At 41.8% G+C, this 18,412-nt stretch overlaps 2 protein-coding genes across 3 annotated transcripts; one reads left to right on the top strand and one right to left on the bottom strand.

Moving 5' to 3' along the window:
* Positions 1 to 235: 235 nt before the first annotated feature.
* On the top strand, positions 236 to 10,321 carry LOC143433167 (soluble guanylate cyclase 89Da). 2 transcript variants are annotated; one of them, XM_076910341.1, is made up of 13 exons: positions 236 to 415; positions 5,446 to 5,645; positions 6,789 to 6,982; positions 7,107 to 7,240; positions 7,364 to 7,600; positions 7,893 to 8,095; positions 8,303 to 8,410; positions 8,529 to 8,697; positions 8,950 to 9,093; positions 9,229 to 9,382; positions 9,570 to 9,679; positions 9,937 to 10,026; positions 10,106 to 10,321. In XM_076910341.1, exons 2-13 carry the CDS (start codon positions 5,503 to 5,505, stop codon positions 10,214 to 10,216), a joined length of 1,797 nt encoding a protein of 598 aa, XP_076766456.1. In that variant the 5' UTR covers positions 236 to 415; positions 5,446 to 5,502; the 3' UTR covers positions 10,217 to 10,321. The 2 variants fall into 2 exon arrangements, with proteins under 2 accessions (XP_076766456.1, XP_076766447.1); XM_076910332.1 differs by lacking the exon at positions 236 to 415 and adding an exon at positions 1,346 to 1,498.
* Positions 10,322 to 11,613: 1,292 nt separating this feature from the next.
* Positions 11,614 to 14,294, bottom strand: LOC143433290 (trypsin-1). Its single transcript, XM_076910586.1, has 6 exons — positions 14,197 to 14,294; positions 13,797 to 13,959; positions 13,320 to 13,528; positions 12,719 to 12,921; positions 12,502 to 12,556; positions 11,614 to 12,158 (listed from the first exon to the last, which is right to left on the bottom strand). The coding sequence occupies exons 1-6, from the start codon at positions 14,204 to 14,206 to the stop codon at positions 12,043 to 12,045; spliced, it is 756 nt and encodes a 251-aa protein (XP_076766701.1). The 5' UTR covers positions 14,207 to 14,294; the 3' UTR covers positions 11,614 to 12,042.
* Positions 14,295 to 18,412: the final 4,118 nt, after the last annotated feature.

Raw genomic sequence — 18,412 nt, forward strand, 5'->3', positions numbered from 1 at the left:
ACTTCTGGAGCATGCCTCGTATCAACCGGTTAAAGAGTTCTCCTCTTTCAAACACAATTCAAACTCAACCGAGTGAGGCAACCGTTGCGCGTGAACTTAAAAGGATCGAAGCTGAAAAGCCGCGTCCCGCGGAACACCTCCCGAAGAATGGATTAGATCGACGCGCGGTAGCCTTCGTCGCACTCCATAAAAGTTGCCGCGGGAAAGGAGCTGTGTTCCCCAATGGATGCGCGCGGATCAACGCTAGTAAACCTAAGTGCACACCACAGCATTTTTATCGACGGACAATTTCGTCTGCGATACGAAGGCTACGAGGATACACGGAGATGTGCACGCTGCAGGAAACGGCTAGTGCCGGACAAATCAGTCTTCGGGCCGACCTAGAGACTGTCGCGCGTCTGTACAAATATACAGGGTGAGTCACCAAAGGTTAAAATATCTCCATTCGTTTTAACGATACCGGATAACGCGCGGAAACGAAAGTATTACGTTCAAAGAGACAAACACCGTGTTCGAGAAGATTTCTCTTCCGAGATTGGGTCGCTGAATTTTTTAACAAGAAACCTATACATTTCATCGCACAGATCGTCTTATCGTGTAAGAGGCTAATGGGACGAAGTGATCGAGAAATGATCGATCGATGCGATATTTCATCTGAAATGTAAGGTACAATCACGTGCGCGTATCAATTGTTCGAAACGTTCCACGGAACGTAAAAGTGTCCGAGTATCCACTACTTTCAAGTAAAATATCGCGCGAAGTAATCACTTCGTCACTTCACCCTCCCACCTTCTTACTTGTCATCGCGAGATTTCATCTGCCCAACGGATGCATACGTGTTTCCACTGTTTTAAACCGCAGAGACGCCCTTTGAACCGAGTACTTTCACCGTCCCGCGGTTTCTCGTATCGCTAAGAGTGACGAGGATGTTTCGAACCTCACGTTTAGGCGCCTCACCCTGCGTATACGGAAGTGTGCACACCAGAGGACGGAAGGCGCGAGCAGAAAAGTCGACGGTGTGCGTTCGTGGACGAAGTGTTGAAAGGAGCTCCACCGGAACCGAGGTGGAAACCGTGCGCACGCAGTCCGCGTGGATATCAACCACCCTTCCCAGCTCGCGAGTAACCCCCGCGGGCACAGAGCGAAACTCAAAGTTCGGCGCGCCGTCGAGCCGGACCAGTCTTTCTCTCTCTCTGTTCACGGCTCTGTTCACGGCTCTGTTCACGCGGTACCCGAAAATGACACCCGACGTGGCGATGGCGCGAAACACTTGACCGCGTCGACGGACCGTTGCGACGCGTTCACCGCGGGACACGATGCCGATACGCGTACCGCGTTCGAACGCCAGCGAGATCGCGAACGATCGTTTCCCCGATTCTGTGCACGGAGCCTCCTCCGCGTCTTTATGAATGCGCACGTCGCTTGGTGAAGTAATCCCGCGGAAACAGCCGGAACAATGTACGGCATGCTGTTGGAGAGTGCCCAGCACTTCGTGCAGGTCGGTAGACGAAAAAGAAAGGGAACGAGAGAAACAGGGACGACCGTTGTGTCAGCGATACGGTTTTTACGTTGACCAGAACTTGGTGCTCCTGTTTCTTTCCGTTCCCAGTTCCTGTCTGTACTGTACCGCCTCTAATATTCTGCCCTGTTGCTGCGCTTTCTCGTTAGCTTCTAGACGAACACTCGATCCTGAATATACGCGAAGTATTTGGCTTTTGTGATAGAATAACAGTGGTCCCAGGTCTTAACTGGAGAGTCGGACTGGACTGAAACAATATATGTCGCGCGCGGCGAAGATCGTGTGCGTTGTAAAAATGTCCGTTTCATATATTTTTAGAAAATTCTTTCGTAGTTGGTATTCCACTCCGAAACAGACATCTGCGTTTCATTTTAACCTTGATTTCAAGTTATTATCCTTGTTTTCTCTAGGAGTATTCAAGCGCGAGCGATACTTTTAATAACTTTGATGAAATCGCGGGGAAGATCATTTTCTGATTCCTCGAAATGGGATCATTCGAGATCGTGTGCGGAAAGTGCCGCGTAAATCGAGGGATAAGTGTATTTATTCAAATGTGCAGGATACATAGACGCGTTATTACAGGATTGAAACGTCGAGGAAAATCGATACGATAGACAGTCCATTCCTTGATCCGAAATGATCCAGTTATCCCACGGTGAGAGACGATACAGAAACAGGGGACGGAGAAATATAGGGTGATCCTGTGAGCTGTTTTTTCGAACGATAGTACTACACAGTAGTATACGATTGCTTCGTATAATTTAACGAGCCTTGTTTTATTACAATCCATGTTTTTTTCCTAGATATATCATGTTAAATGTTTGCTATCACGAGTGGAAGCATTAGTATTCAAAAGCGTTTACAGTATACACCGATCGGTAGTAGATGTCAAAAGGAAGAGGAAGCAAAATTTACTTCAACTGGCGGAGAACAAATCATCCGTCGATTATTGCAGATTCGGCAGTTCCGTGTTAACGCGAGCCACAGATATCGTATCGATTATACATAAATTGAAGTAAATTTCCTCAAACTTTTGTCACGCATCTATCGCTTGAAACGTGAAACACGTTCAGGGAAAAAGTAATAGCGAAAGTCTGAAAATCTTTATTTTTACCCGTTTGAAACACTCGTTTCCCATTTCTAGTTCTCGAGATCATTTACCATGTACGCTGCTCGCGTACATTTTGTGTGCCAGCAACTTTCAACGGATTAATACAATTAATTATACCTCGAACGAACGTAATAATTATTTTACGAGTGGAAACTGTAAGCAAACATGATCCGACGCGCAAGGCGACAGCTTTCTCCAATATATCTTCCTTCTCTCAGCGCGAAGAAGTCGCATCCGTTATTAACCGTGCTCAAAAATATCTCGCCTGTTTAATTATCGACGATCCTAATAAATATTCCGAATCCGCCGTGCATTTTATCTATCTATGCATCCGTGGCAACTGTCGCGGCGTCATAAGACCATACTGTCCAGGAAAATTGCTTCTTCGTAATGAACGTCATACCATGGCTTCTGCATTTGGGAACGTAAATCGTCATACAGATTAGTTGAGTCACTTAAATTTAAATCACCCTCTCTCTCTGTCTCTCTCTCTCTCTCTGTCTATCTTTCCTCCCCAAGGGAACCTGTTATTTACTTAAATTGAAACAAGCTCCGAATTTCTGGGCTCGTTCTCATCAATCAAGTTACTCGACGCCAAGCTGCTTGAACTTGGGCAACTCGAAACAATTTTATCAATGCTAACCCAGTTGCTCCATTGATTGAATACATTTCTTCAACTACTATTTAACTTGACAGTATTAAATTGTGCTATACGCAATGAACTTAAAAAATACTGACACGAGTTCATGCTATGTCTAAAGAGCGTGGTTCTAACTATAACGAACGTCAAAGCGTCCACTGTATATATTCATTACCTGAAGTCGGGTTAATTGATTTCATTCATCGACAAATGAAGTTTCTCGATTGATGTAAACGCAAAATCGAAGCCAAGTAACTTGATTTCGCTGATAGGAGCGTGGCTTCGTCAATAAGGAACGAGATGAAGCTAAGCGCGTATCGACGGGTTTATCAAGCTGCGTGTAAGTTGCTGATTTAGAGTATCGTCCGAAAATAATCGGTCGTTGCGAATAGAGTCACGTAGCGGTTGAAGGAAATGGTCCGAAGGTACGCAATAAACGAGGTACATACCTCGATATGGATGTACCCAGACTTCCTTTCGGCACGACACCTTAATTGTACGGGGATTTAAAAATAGCATCGTTCTTCCCGTCACTTAAGGACGCTTAATTCTTTTTCTAACGCATCGTTTCTGTGTTATGAAGCGTTTCGTGTCCGACCACTGTGTTGCGCGGTTTAATAAAATATCGACATGATAACGCCTCGTTCGAAATTTCTGCAACGGTGAAGTAAATAGTAACGAACACATTCTGCATAAGCGGAAAAGCTGCGGCGTATTCATTAGCATGCAAATAGTAACGCTGGTAGCGGCTCTCTTAGTTAGTTACTTAAGTCGGATGTACCAGACTGATCGTATACTTTATTCGAGCGTTTAATTAAAATCACGAGAATCTTTGAAATGAGAATTTAGAAGGCGAGGCAATTACCTTAATGACGAGTATACGTATATTTGCAGTCTTTCAAAGATGCTATGGCAATTTCTTCCATAAAGTTGCGGTATAAATGACTGCGAATATATTATAATAGTCAACGACCATGCAAGTTTAAAGACCTGTTCATAAAAATAATGCATCTTACACGAGCCTGAGAATTTCATATAAAAGAATTTCACACCATGTAATTTCAATCATAAAATGACTTGCGCTTCTTTACATTGTACTTTGGTATATAAAATTATTACGAAATCTTTCGTTTAAACAAGTATACGAATAATTATTATATGAATCGAGGAATTCTTACTTCTTGGTTACAGATAAAACACATCAAACACAAATCACCAGTATTTAACAGAGACTGATCCCCCTGGAGTGCGTGTTCGTATGGCATATTGAACATCGCGAGGTTTAATTAATGTGGGGATCGTCTTCATTTTCGTGACCAGAGTCGTTACGCCGGAAGAAACATTGATTATCCTACAGGGGACTAGAAATTGGCTTGATTACGCGAATCAATTTCTCGTGAATATGTGGAATTAATAGCTTTCTGTACACTCACTAATACGCTACCTGGTTTTAAGTATGACAGTATAACCTAGTAATCAGCTTAAGATCAATATGTAAAAATACGAAATTAAGAGGCCTATTAATGATTCCTATGAGTAGCATAGATTCCTAGCTTATGCTCTGTAATCTCAAAGTTCTGAAATATAAAGATATACGTCACGTGTCAATCGATTGACAAGTGTTCGATTTCCAAAACTACTGACCTCAAAGTTCATCGCATGCTCTATCACGAAATTTATGCCACGATCGAAGTAATTGCTATTTTTGAGAAACGTCAAGTTTTGAAACAAATGCGAACTCAGTTCACACTCATCGTCTCTGAATCACACCACAAGCTGTACAATGGTAGGCACATTCTTTACTTTCTGTGACGAAAGAACAATAGGAAATATGAAGGGAAAGAAATATTCCCTGGAGCGTAATCGAAATGACTACACGCTCCGTCCTTTTATATCTCTTCGCACTGTTTCTAAGCTACTTTTATGTATATCGGAAATCAATGGCTGAGCAGCGAGAAGATCTGCGTGAATAAAGAATATTAATGGAAGCTGAGAATCTTTCCCAAAGGAAACCTCATTGCAAACAATGCGAGTGATAAAGCTATCAACACCTGCACATAGAATGCGCTAGGATTCCTACGAAATAAAGAACAAAATTTGATCTCTTTACATCAGTTCGTTAAAAATATAATACAGTACGCTTGGATAGAAAATAAACAGATGTTCCTGTTGCAGTTAGAGTACGGCGAGGATGTGTGGCTTCGGCTTCTGGAAAAAGCTGACTGCAAACACATGGTGTTCAACACGCGACAAACGTATCCTGACGAGCTTATGACCAATTTAGCGGCTGCATTGGCTGAGCTCGCCGACCAATCCGTCGAGGATGTAATGCAATTCTTTGGGAAATGTTTCGTTAGATTTTTCAGCAACTTAGGGTGAGTGAATTTACGATATTCAACGTGAAGGGTGTTTAACTAATTGTTAGCAGGAAACATAGTAAACGCAGAGCTCTGTTGCTTTCACAATTGGTGATTAGCAAATCTTTAGTCTCTATAGACCTCTAGTTTGCGCACGTGCCAGTTAAAATGTATATAAGCACGATTATAAATTTTATTGTGGCTGAATTACTGCACGGACGTTACAGTGAATAATGCGTCCTGAATTATTCGCTGTCTGAAATGAGAGGAAATGTAATTTGCAAGGAAAAAATGTCGAGGGGAACGATCAATTTCTCTCGCAAAATTGTAGAGTTTAAATTAATTAGCCGTGCCTTTTAAATATGAACAAAGTTGAAATGTTCATTTATGATCGCACGATTGGATCGAGTTCGTGCTACGATATTGGATTTAGCTTCTCGCTAATTAAACGCTTCACTTACCGTTATACATCGAAAATTGCGTGATGTAGAAATTAATTATTACCTTCGGGGACGATTATAGTCCCATTAAAATCTACAGTGAATGTTTTATTGCGCTCGAGTCGGAACTCCGCCCGATCTCATTAACAACCCTCGTTTCAGACAAACGAAAATTATATTCTCCCCTTAAAACGTCCATGCACGTGTCACAAATTACACGCCAAATTATTATTACTACAAATTTATCGTTAGTATAGTTTGTACGATAAGAATCACTTAGTTATCAGATCGCAGTCTCCCAAAGGGGATGATTATCAGGTCGTAAAATGCTGCGGGTGCTTTACGTCGAAAATAAATTCGAAATACCAGAAGGTCGTGACTAACAAACGTTTCGAAACATGAGATAGAATTTTGCTTTTTCACAAAAATTATTTTCACCTTTTATTAAATTTGTTGTTTGAATTTTGCGAGATTATTTTTTAGCTCGGTGCTGTAAAAAGATTATTGAAAATTTCTGGAAAAAATGGAATATAGCGGTAGAATTTTTATTTCAATATGAATCGCCTGTGAAAACATTCTTTGCCAATTTATGTAGATGACCTCGTTTCACGACAGATCCGTTTTCATTAATCGGAATAGCCCGGGGAGAAAAATATACCGGGGAGAAAAATTGGAATATTTCTGAATTGAAATTCCCCAGTAATCATTGTCTTTGTAATAGATATGCCTGCATGATAAAAGCCACTGGTCGCTATTTTTGCGACTTTTTGCAAAGCGTCGACAATATTCACATGCAGATGAGATTCACCTACCCAAAAATGAAAAGCCCTTCGATGTACACTACTCACGTCGATCCACAGGGTGTAGTACTAGTCTATCGGAGCACTAGGCAAGGTTTCACGCATTACCTTATGGGTAAGATATTTCATTCCTAATGAATACGTATATCTTCGCGTTCGACTCCATTCGTAACTTTCGCGAGAACTAAACGAAACTGATAAAAAACATTTCTCTGAAATTGACTTTCAAACTATTTTAGGCCAGTTGTTTCAAATAGCGAAAGAGCTTTACGAGACAGATTTGAATATAAGAGTACTAGGAAGTTCGAACAATATTCCTGGGTCCAGAAGCGTGATGGTTAAGTTCAGAATTGATTTTGACAATCGCGAATACGTAAGTAACTACTGAGTAAAGTTAAGTAATCGATCGAACCACTGTCTACGATAATTTAAGAGACACTCAAGAACTTTCCAAGCCTGATTAATCATGCATAATTATCGAAATTCACGTTCTTAGGTGGTAAAAACGAATAGAATGAAAACGCCACTCGGCCGCGAATTAGCACCGGTGTCGATCTCGTTCCTTTTGCGCCTTTTCCCGTTTGGGATAGTAATAAACAAGGAGATGCGAATATTAGGGACTGGCGACAAATTGCTGCAAGCGTCGTGCGGCAGCTCGTCCATCCTGAACAAGCACATCACGGAAGTCTTTAAACTTCGCAGGCCTAAGGGGATATCGTTCACGTGGGGGAACGTAAGGGTCCATTTTATGGCAAATAAACGAGAAAGTCTCGCGTTCATAGCTTCCGAGGAGTAGCCAGAAATTTCTCCTAACTACATATAATATATTACATTACATTGATGTCGACAGTGATGATTCACACTGCTACTTGTTTCCACATTTTTCTTACGTCTGTACAAATTTTCGACATTCTGACGAGACTCTCGTTATTAACCGTACAATATCTCTCCTATCTTGGACTGCATACAAATGGTACCAGGATTAAAGTGTTATATCAAGTAACGAGCTGCATGTATACACACAGGTGATGTACATGCATTCCGTAATGTTCGAGCTAGAGCTGATCAGATTAAGCGACAATGATGCTTCGTCGAACTTGGACAATACCGCGAGCACGAGCTCTGGATTGGACAGACGGGGTAGTCAGGGAGCTAGGAGCATATTGTTGAAAGGTCAGATGAGATACATCGACGACATCAAAGCGATCATTTTCCTATGCAGTCCCTTGTGAGTTCGCGATACGCGGTATTTCTATGCACGCCATTCGAAATATTTATTGTATCGTTCGCGAATACGCGATTTCAGTCTCCCTAAAATAGTTCGAATAACAAGAGAAATATTGAGTACTTAAGCGATACAACAGGTATTTTCGACTCTCTGTTATGATATCGAAATACTAAATGAATAGCTCTAATGGAGGGTGCTCGTTTCTAGAATCAACAGTTTAGACGAATTACTTAACATGGGTCTGTACCTGAACGACCTAAATCCTCACGGTTTGAGTCGTGAATTAGTGCTCGCCGGTTGGCAACATTGTGGAAGGTACAATATTATTTTTTTAATTACGGGTAATATTGACTGAGCTATTGTTTCACTCGCTACCATCGAGCGCATTGGCATCAACGTGTAACCCTACGTGTTTCCGGTCGTGCCTCGTCAGATTAGAGATGATGTTCGAGAGGGCTGAGCAGAGATCGACCGAATTAGAGAACAGCTACGCGTTGCTGGATCGCTGGAAGAACAAAAGCGACGAGCTTCTATATTCCATGATACCTCAGACGGTTGCAGATCGATTACGCGCTGGCGCGAGTCCTTTGAGTACTTGCGAGGTACTTCCGATTCTCATCAGCCATATCAGACCCATTCTTTCCGCTTCATCGCGTGAATCCTTAAAGCGTTGAATCTTGAACGCAAAGTCCTTTATTATTTTTAAATTTTGTACGCAACGCAACATTTTGAATAAACCTAGAAACAGTTTTCATTCTGTTTGAAAAGAATTCGAAATTGCTTGACCTGACAATTGGAAGTCTCAATTTTTAATAGGCGACAGTGATTGAATACTGTTTTACATTTATTCGCAGTCGTTTGAATCCATATCCGTGTTGTTCTGCGAACTTTACGACTTCGACTACTCGACGATCGAGGGTGCAATGGACGTCGTTTCGTCGATGAACGCTGTCTTCTCCTGTTTCGACTCACTGATGGACGAATACAAGGTGTACAAAGTAAGTTTCACGCATGAAAGTAAAACACGTTGTTACGATATTGTAAGAGGTAAAAGCAAACGGGAAAACAATGTTAGCATGCTTCCGCTGCCGCTTTAACGTAGCGCGGTATTTCAAATTTACGATTTTCAACAGGTAGAAACAGTTGGCCGAGTTTACATGGCGGCGAGCGGAGCGCCTGATAAAACGGAGAATCATGCGCAATATATCGCAGACGTTGCGTTACAGTTACTCAAACATGTTCGATCCCTTAAATTACCCTCTGGTCTTGACATACGAATCCGTATAGGTAACTTAGTACGCGATTTATTTTCAATATTCTTCGTTTCTTGTCTCTTACCCTCCTAAGATCTAAGTAAGAGTAACCAAAGTGCTATTTAAAGTACAAGCTTTGAAAAATTCAATTCCGTTTAATATTTCTGGACGATCGAGCGAGAACGAGGAAAATTGTGTACAAATGTGTTCTACTTTCTTAGGCATCCATTCTGGACCAGCTGTCGCAGGTGTCGTTGGCATCAAAGTACCTAGATATTGCTTCTTCGGTGACACGGTAAATACTGCTTCCAGAATGCAGACAACTAGTCAGGTAAGTCTACTTATTCCTAAGTTTCACTGTATAGATTTAAAGACGTTGAAAAACGGGCACAGAGTGAAAATTGAAGAAAATCGAACGAACCACATACGCGTACCCCATATCATTGACTCACGAATACGCGCAACGTTCTAATAAATTCGATAACTTAAAAACGGTAAGAAAAAGGTCGGCTATCACTTTCTCAATTATACTTGAGCACCAATTGAGTGCAACCAAGGCATTTCACTCCCGACACTTTTGTAATACAGCCAGGAAAGGTGCACATTTCGTCGGACACTAAAGCGCTGTTACCACAGGATCGTTACCACGTCGAATCGCGCGGATTAGTTTGGGTCAAGGTTCGTATGAGAAAAAACTTTAATTCAGAGATTCCCGGCCACCGCATCGCATAACTCGGTGGCTTACTGTTTTGTACAGGGGAAGGGTAACATGGAAACCTATTGGCTCCACGACAACGTAGTCACCGATGTTAACCCAACAACGGAGGAAGCCATTAAACCGGAAGGACTTCTAGTCACAGATATTTAACACGCGACAAAGTGGCGCGCCGAAACATTCGAATTTTACCAATCGCTGTACTTCGCTGTTCGACGTTTGAATCGTTCTGTTTTTCCGTTTCGGTGTTACGAATCGTCAGAATCGCTGTACCGTCGTCCAATTGTAGAGCGTTAAATGTATCACTGGTCGAAAACATGTAGACATATCATCGCGAGCTACGTTTAGACAATGCTGCTGTACGCTATCCTCGTTATACGTCACGTTTCAGTAATTGTGGCACAGCTTCGTACGTTTTTTGTTACACGACAAGTGGTATCGTCTAAACGCAGCTTAATTTTGTAACATATTATAGCAGTTACTTATCTTTCTGTTAAGTATTCTATGTGCAGACTCTTATGAGTTATTTCGAAACAGCAATCGTAGATGTCGAGCACGATCACACGAATCGATTGACAAGAAATAGTTACCGCGAAACGTTACCTCGAGGAGCTAAACCACGCTTAAGACGACGTGGTTAAAAAGAACTCTTCCTGTTTCTTCATTTTCCCCGCCGTTCTTCCTTTCTTATTTACTTCCCTTCGTTGTTGCGCTGTATCTTGTTAGCTTAGCAGAAAAACTTGGCTGAGCTGTTCCAATTGCTTCCCAAATCCTTTTTCCAATAACATTTTCCTTTTCATTTTATTTCCTCCGCTCGTACAACGGTCCTATTCCCAAATTCATCTCCACGGTTATTTAAATCACGCGAATCGAACGGGAGGAAGTAATAAAACGGTGGAAATACAAATAAGGCGAGTAATATTGAAAGGTAGTATTAACATTAAATTACAAAGAAATGAGTATCACGAAGCACTTTCGACGGACGTTAGCCCATCCACAAAGTAAATGGCAACTTCTCGGAGCAATAAATAACGATGCGATAACAATTGCAATTGATTTACCAAGAGAGAGGCGCGGTAACAAAATCTCCATGAAAGACTTAATCCAGTTTGAATCGAAAGCGTTAGTCGACATTTCTCCGCGCGACAGCCGCTGGAACGACGCGAGCCAGGCGTTTGATTTCTCCGCGTCACGACAAATCAAAGCTCCGCTCGAGTGCCGCGCACTAGGTACGTGAGTTTTCACCGAAATTCCACGTCGAAAGAAACAGAGAAAGTCCGGACGACTTTCTTCCTCGTACGGCGAACGTTACGAGTCGGACGCCACGATACGTGCCTTAACTAACAATTGTTGCAACGTCTGCATCGACATAGGATAACGGATCCCGAGGCATCCGCGTAGACGGGCTATTTTCGAGCTCCCGGTGGTCACGAGGATGCGTGTATTTTAATCTAAATATATAGTCGATAAATAAATACGCAAACCGGGGGACTAACAGAGTTAAATATGCCGAGCTTGTCCTTCTTTCTTTCCTCATGGCCAAGGCAATTCGAAACAATCCCTAATCACAAGAAGAAATATTCCACGAGGAAGAGGACCGATCCTGCTCTTCCCTCGACGCATACTCGTAAAGTTACGAATGACATTTTTTAATTAACTAGCGTGGAAAGGAACCTATCCGCTCGGAGGCTGAGGAGAAAAGTAGATTTTCAACTCGAAGGTAATTAGAACCATCGATCTTAGCGTGGCTCTCGATCCAACTTGTTCGAGTAACGTACACGGATCATCGCAGAAATAAAGAACCTTGTCGACCGAGGTGGTCCTTTTTTCTTTTTTTATAAAATCGTGAAATCTCTGATTCGAAATGTTTATGGCCCGGTTCCTCTCTGCGAAACGGAGTCCGATTTAAGTATGACTCAAGAGTCAGGACAAAGACGAACGATCATGACCCTCGAATCTTGTTCGTCGCTCGAGTTAACTTAACAATAACAGGCGTCCTCGGTATTACGCATTATCCACGTCAGGTAGCGATTCACCCTGCTGTAGACACCAGGGTAACCAGGTTTCGCGCAACCCTCGCCCCAGGACACAACTCCTGCGAATTAAACGCGGCTTGTATAAATGTATCATTGTAAACGTGTGTAATCGTAACATAGCCGTTGAACGAGATATAAAGCGAGTCTTAATTAAATTTAAAGATGTATCCATGTACAAGCTTAAAGATGAGATCTCCTCTTCAATTAAGATTACTTCTAAACTACCTCTACACAATACATTATGTTATGAATTCCTTTTAGAAAAATATCTGTGATTGAAATCTGGTACTATTCAAGGTTTCATTAAATTTCTTATAATCTTCTAAACGGATTTAGAGCTCGCTTTATACTCGTTCGAACGACTATCTCGTTCCTCGTCGAGCAATAAAGCGCAGAACTCACCAACAATATCGTACGTGTTATCCCTGACAACGTGTAGAGGTCCGCCGCTGTCACCCTGACGAGACAAACAAATTCCAAATGTGAACGACGCTTCCGTGTCGCTTAATATTAAGTGATGTATACGTGTGTGCGCACAGTTCGATGTACGCGTGTAGATGCAAATTGTACAAAGGTGTAATAATAATAACGAGAGAAATGGAACCCGGTTGGCGATTACCTGACACGAATCCTTGCCACCCTCTTGGTAGCCAGCGCAGAGCATGTTGTCCGTGATCCGTCGCGCAGGGTATTTCGTCGCGCGACACTCGGCGTTCGTAAGAATTGGGACAGTAACTTCTTGCAAAGTCTGCGATATAGGGCCAGATTCTTTTATCGCACCCCAGCCTGTCACTATTCCGTCCACACCGGCGAATGTTTTCGCTGAAACAGGAGTTTTCCCGTTTCTAATACAAGAAATATTCCATTGTTTAAGAATTGCAGAAGGGCAGAAAGTTACAAAGAATTTCAGAATTCTCGTACGAAGAAGCAGCGGATATTAAAAGTATGAAACCAGCTTGAGTTTGTCTCTTTGTTCTTTCCGTTGCTTCGTCTGTCTCACTTTCTGGTGTCCCTCTCTCTTTTTACCTTCTTCTTTTCCACTTTCGAGTTTCTTTGTTTTTATCCGCCTCTTTCTTTCCGGAGCTTATAATTATTAATGGATTAAATTCGTTACTGCGCGTGCAAGCGAAACGACTGTCGCTGTGAATAGCGAGCCCGCGATTCATGTCATGCCGAATGGTGTATCCTACTATCGACTATTGCAGCATTTGGAACGTTACCTCGTTCTGGAAGGCAAACAGGCCTCATCTTTCCCTCGAACCGAATGCCGTCCTTCAGTTTGACGAGCGCGATGTCATTGTTGTAGTTGAGCGTCGAATAGCCGCTGTGCTTGATCACTTTCTCGACTTTAAACATTTGCGTCTCCGCCTCCGTGGTGGAATTGCGATCGTGTTCCAATATCCTCACCGACAGCAGATTTGGATCGAATCTGTTCCAATTATTCGTGAAATGGATTTACTTAACAGAGATGCCAATTTATAATACTGAATCGACTGAACGTCGCTATACGGTAAATCGAATGTCGTTGTAAATTAAGGAAATGAACATTGATTGAAATTTGACACAAATAATTTTGCCGAATCATTATTTCACGTATTGCGACGATTTTGTTGATGTTAATAATTTTGTATACTATCAGTAGGGATTAAAATGGTAATCTATCAGAAGGATAGTTACGAATTGAATGATAAAATCACCTATCGACGCAGTGACTGGCAGTCAATACGTAATGCGAATTTATGACAGATCCACCGCAATAGAATCGCCCTCTGTACATCATTAATGCCATCCATGGATATTGATTAACTTGGGTCTCGACACCGCCTACTATACGTTTTTCTGTGTTCGTTAAACCGCACTCTATAAAAGAACAGTACGTCAAGAGTTACTCAATGTACTTAATAAAAAAAAAAATATATATATATTGCGATTTTAAATTATGATATCCATTGATATACTATCTATTTGGTCAATTAAATGAAGTACTGATTGAGATTAGTCGATTAAAATTCTTTTTCAGAGTCAGATAATTTAAGATTCAGAGAATACTACAACAGAACTATAATATATTGTTAAATAAAATAAAATTTAGCTTACTGCAGGGCATACACGATTCGGAATGTACTGGTTTCGGAGGTACAGCTGTTGTTGTTGAGGACCCACCTGCTGATATAATACCCCACCAACCCCAAAAATTTTTGTCATCTATGTCTGTTGAATTAGACTGCCTAACATTTACGTTACCTTCTGTGCCATTCGTCGACAGCTGCAATTAGAAATGTTTGTTCTGAAGTAAAAGATACTAATAAAAACGTATGGACGAAAGGAAATATTTTACAACAGTGACAGCTTCGTCATTTTCATTTGCTTCTAAGCAGGAATGAAGCAGGAAATCAGTGTGTCGCAACATTTTATTCGATTCTTCAAAATCACGTTCCAGGAAAATCAATAAATATTCAACGATAGCTGAGTATGAACTTAAGCCATTGAGCACGTACGATTTTAGACACACGAAACATTGATCTTGACATTAATCGCCGTTATGTGTCCCCAATATACATCTCATTACGTATGCAAAACAGGAAAGGAATATACGTTATAAATACAATACTATCAAAATTCAAATCTAACCACACGAAAATCTACTCAAGTGAACGGACAAACACCATTAGAAATAACTAATTTACACCCTTGTTGCTAATAAAAAAAAACCCACAGGGTTATCCGTTCCTCGCCGAACAAAAATCCCCAATGAATCATAAGACAAAAATGACAATCGTGATACTTTCTAAAAAAGAACCTCAGGACAATGTCACGCGATTATTTTTTAATCGATCGTAATCTCGCTCCGTTTTGCATTACACGTAACATTAAAAAAGATATACAATTACTGCAGTAACTGAAATGGTCCATAAAACACTTTGTTCCACTTTTCTCTGTCACTAAATGAAGAAATAAAATGCAATTTACGGAGGCATGTTATACTATTGAATGCTGACAGGACTTTAAACTCAATTTACTCGAAACTTCTTATTAGCAATATATCACCCTCGTTCTCAAAACTATTTAGAACCCACCGATTTTCCACCGTTTTTATAAGGTCAGAAGGAGAACAACCAGAGCTCAATCTTTACTATTTTCAAACAAATATGGAGCAAAGTTTCACATCTCATATGAACGTACCATTCTCATGCATTTTACAGACACAATATTGAAAGACTTTTCTGGCGCTTTTTTCTACTAACGGTGACATAAATTGCAACAACCAAGAAAGGCACCCTTGGCGAACTTTACGCTCTCGTCGTTTCACCCTTCGACCGTAATTCGCGAATCCTCCCACGGGTACCGGCGCGAGTAGGTGTCGATCGCGTGAAAAACGTCGCCCTCCCGTTAACGGTTACTTACTTCCTCGCAATTAACGGCGCACGCCGCTAGGATCACGGCGATCACGCAGAGTGTCGTGCTGGTGCACATGATCGAGTTCGTCGATCGCACTTTTCTTGCCGCGCACGAAACGAATACTGTGAATTCCGTGGCGCACGGTCGACGAATAAAACGGAGCAACCGATTCAATCGGGCCCGATCTACACACTTCCCACCGAGACGCCGTACACTTTCACGCAACACTTCGCTGCCGGACATCGCATCTTTATTTATACGGGAATAGTGGACTGGCGAGTGTGACCCGTGGTGAAAATTTAGGCTGTATGCAAATTTCGCCGTCCCGGACAAACAACGCGCTGTTTAGGAGTTTTGCGGACTTGATGCTGGCCATCGCTGGTACCCTGCGCGTCCGATTATACCGGTTTGGCCGTAAGGATGTTACGTCCTTCTGACCGTGTGTGGGTGATTCCCTTTGTCAGCTTTTTGCTACCTTCTCCTCGTGGCTGGTCTTTACGACGTGGGTGGAAACTGTCTACGTTACAGTATAGAGACGTAACGAGAGATGTAATAAATGCGATGTATAGTATCGGTGAAATGAGTGCTACATTGACCTTCTTGGAAAAAGGTGCGCGTGTATGTATTAAAGTAATAAGTATTAATTCGAGTGATTTAAACAATGTCCAATAAAACGTCCTAATAATCCTTTTCTCTGACATTTATATTCGTTCCTCAATAATTCTCTGGTCCAGAAGACTGATCGCGTGGTTGCAGAAAAATCGTTATTCGCGTTTGATCACTTAATCATGTAAATCATCCAACTATTTGTATGGCCTCGAATTCGCGTTTTCTCCGATATTTAAACAACGGTATATAATCAATTAACAGTTTTTTTTTTTATTCTCAGCGTGCGGTGGTGTGTACGACGTAGCAGATTTTTGTTGCTCGTTGTGTGTTTATTCATAATTATACCAACGACCGAGCGTGTCCGTTACTCGTTGTATTAGGGGTTAACAGTGAACGACACGGATGGAGAGTGTCAGAAACTGAAAGAACGATGAGGCTCCGAGCGATCCGCTCGTTGCTCGCGCACGAGTCTCTGTGCGGTTGGTTTTTATCAATCGTCTAGTTAAAGTCCCGAGAAAATTAGATAAAATGATGTAGGACAAAGGATTGTATCTCACCTGTAACCTGTGACAGTGGGTCAAGGTATATGGGTCACAGCACCCTCATGCGGGTAGGACATTGCTTTATTGTTTGGTTGGATGACTAACCTTATCGACAGCCTTGCCTTATTTTCAGTTATCGCCAGGGTCAGATTGTCGGTGTGATCTCAACTTTTTCACGGGCAAAATAAGTTTCATGCGACGATGATGACTTATCTTTTTCATCTATGTATGTATTAGTCATAATAATATATTCTTCTATGAACGGAGTAATTAGATGACTACGTTAATTAAATTGCGTCGTGCATAAGATAAGCTTGTAACTGATTGTTGTAATATCTGTGATACGTCTGTGTGCGGTAACTATATTTCGTTAGTTGCGTGCTGGTATACTCCGTTGGGAGTAAGCTGATTGAATGACTGCTCTAATTTGACTTTTCAAGGATTAAAGCCTATTTAAGTTGTACTACGTCGGCCGATAGCGAGAAGAATTCATTCGTGAAGTCATTTGTCGGTTACAGCTCTAAACTTTTATCTGTAATTCATCGTTTCCGTCTAAAAAATTAAACAAGAAGTGTACCACTGACATAAATCATACGCGAACGCTGTTATGGGAGTATGAAAACACGCTGCGAGTACTCGAGTGCAGCAATTTTTGAAACACGTTCGGAAAAAACACGCAGCCACCACCGTTTGCTGAAGCTTGATCGATTAATCGAAGGGAAAAACGAGATAAAGGCATTAAAAGAAGTCAGGAACACGCATAAATTATCCAACACTTTCGTGCCACGCGAGCCACCGGTCGCTGTTACTTGCGTTTTGCTTCCAATCAACACTCACGTTCCTCGACGCCTTTTTTCCTTCCCCCCTGTAAACCACATATTCATCTCATAAATTATACCACTCGTTCCTGCACGAACTCATTTGCCGTGAAACACGTGCACCCCACCGCGTGTTCACACGCGGCGCGAGATGGCACACGGTTTCTTACTTGAATAATTGAATTCCAATGTCGAGATGACGGAACCTCATTACCAGCGAAATTTGTTCGATATTGAACGTAACGGTACACGCGAACCGTCGTGGACGAATCCTGGTGAAATCAGGAACAATGATGATTACTCGGAACGCCAATAGCGGCGAGGGAATTTTCGTTAATAAACTAATCGCGCTCATTAATCTTGTACGTGTAACGTGCGAGTTGTTAAAAATAAAAATGATACGTATAAATAATGACCAAACGAGTTTCATTCAAGGGGGGATGGTGATTACTCGAAAACAAATATACAGAAACAGGTGGTAACCCCGTTAGGGGGCTTAGCGATTGAGTCAATTTGCTTACGAATTTCTAACATAGTTTCTCCAGTTTACCCAAGATAGCGAGAACTGTTCAGGGGGGCAATTATCTAGGCAATGTTTAGATCCGAACGAGGCACGTATCGCGTAATTAGCTAAACACCGCGCATCGCTGTGCCAAGGAGTTGCAACACCCCTTGCTGAGGCTCAAGTTATTTCTAAAGAGAAACGGGGGCGCAGCTCCCGATATTGCTTGTTAAATATTTACCTCGGCTATACGAATCTAAAGACAAGGGCAAACGACTGTTACATTGACCCGATTTCAAACCACAATGGTGATCCGCGTAATGCCGCCACGGTGCCATTAAACTTCTTAGAACTTCGTCTAGTAAAACCTTTACTGCCTACGCATCGTACTGTTTCATGGACCCGCGAAGAATCTCTGCCACCGTTCGCTGTCAAAGTTTCGT

Source organism: Xylocopa sonorina, chromosome 1, assembly GCF_050948175.1.
Source record: "Xylocopa sonorina isolate GNS202 chromosome 1, iyXylSono1_principal, whole genome shotgun sequence".
NCBI classification, from domain to species: Eukaryota; Metazoa; Arthropoda; class Insecta; order Hymenoptera; family Apidae; genus Xylocopa; species Xylocopa sonorina.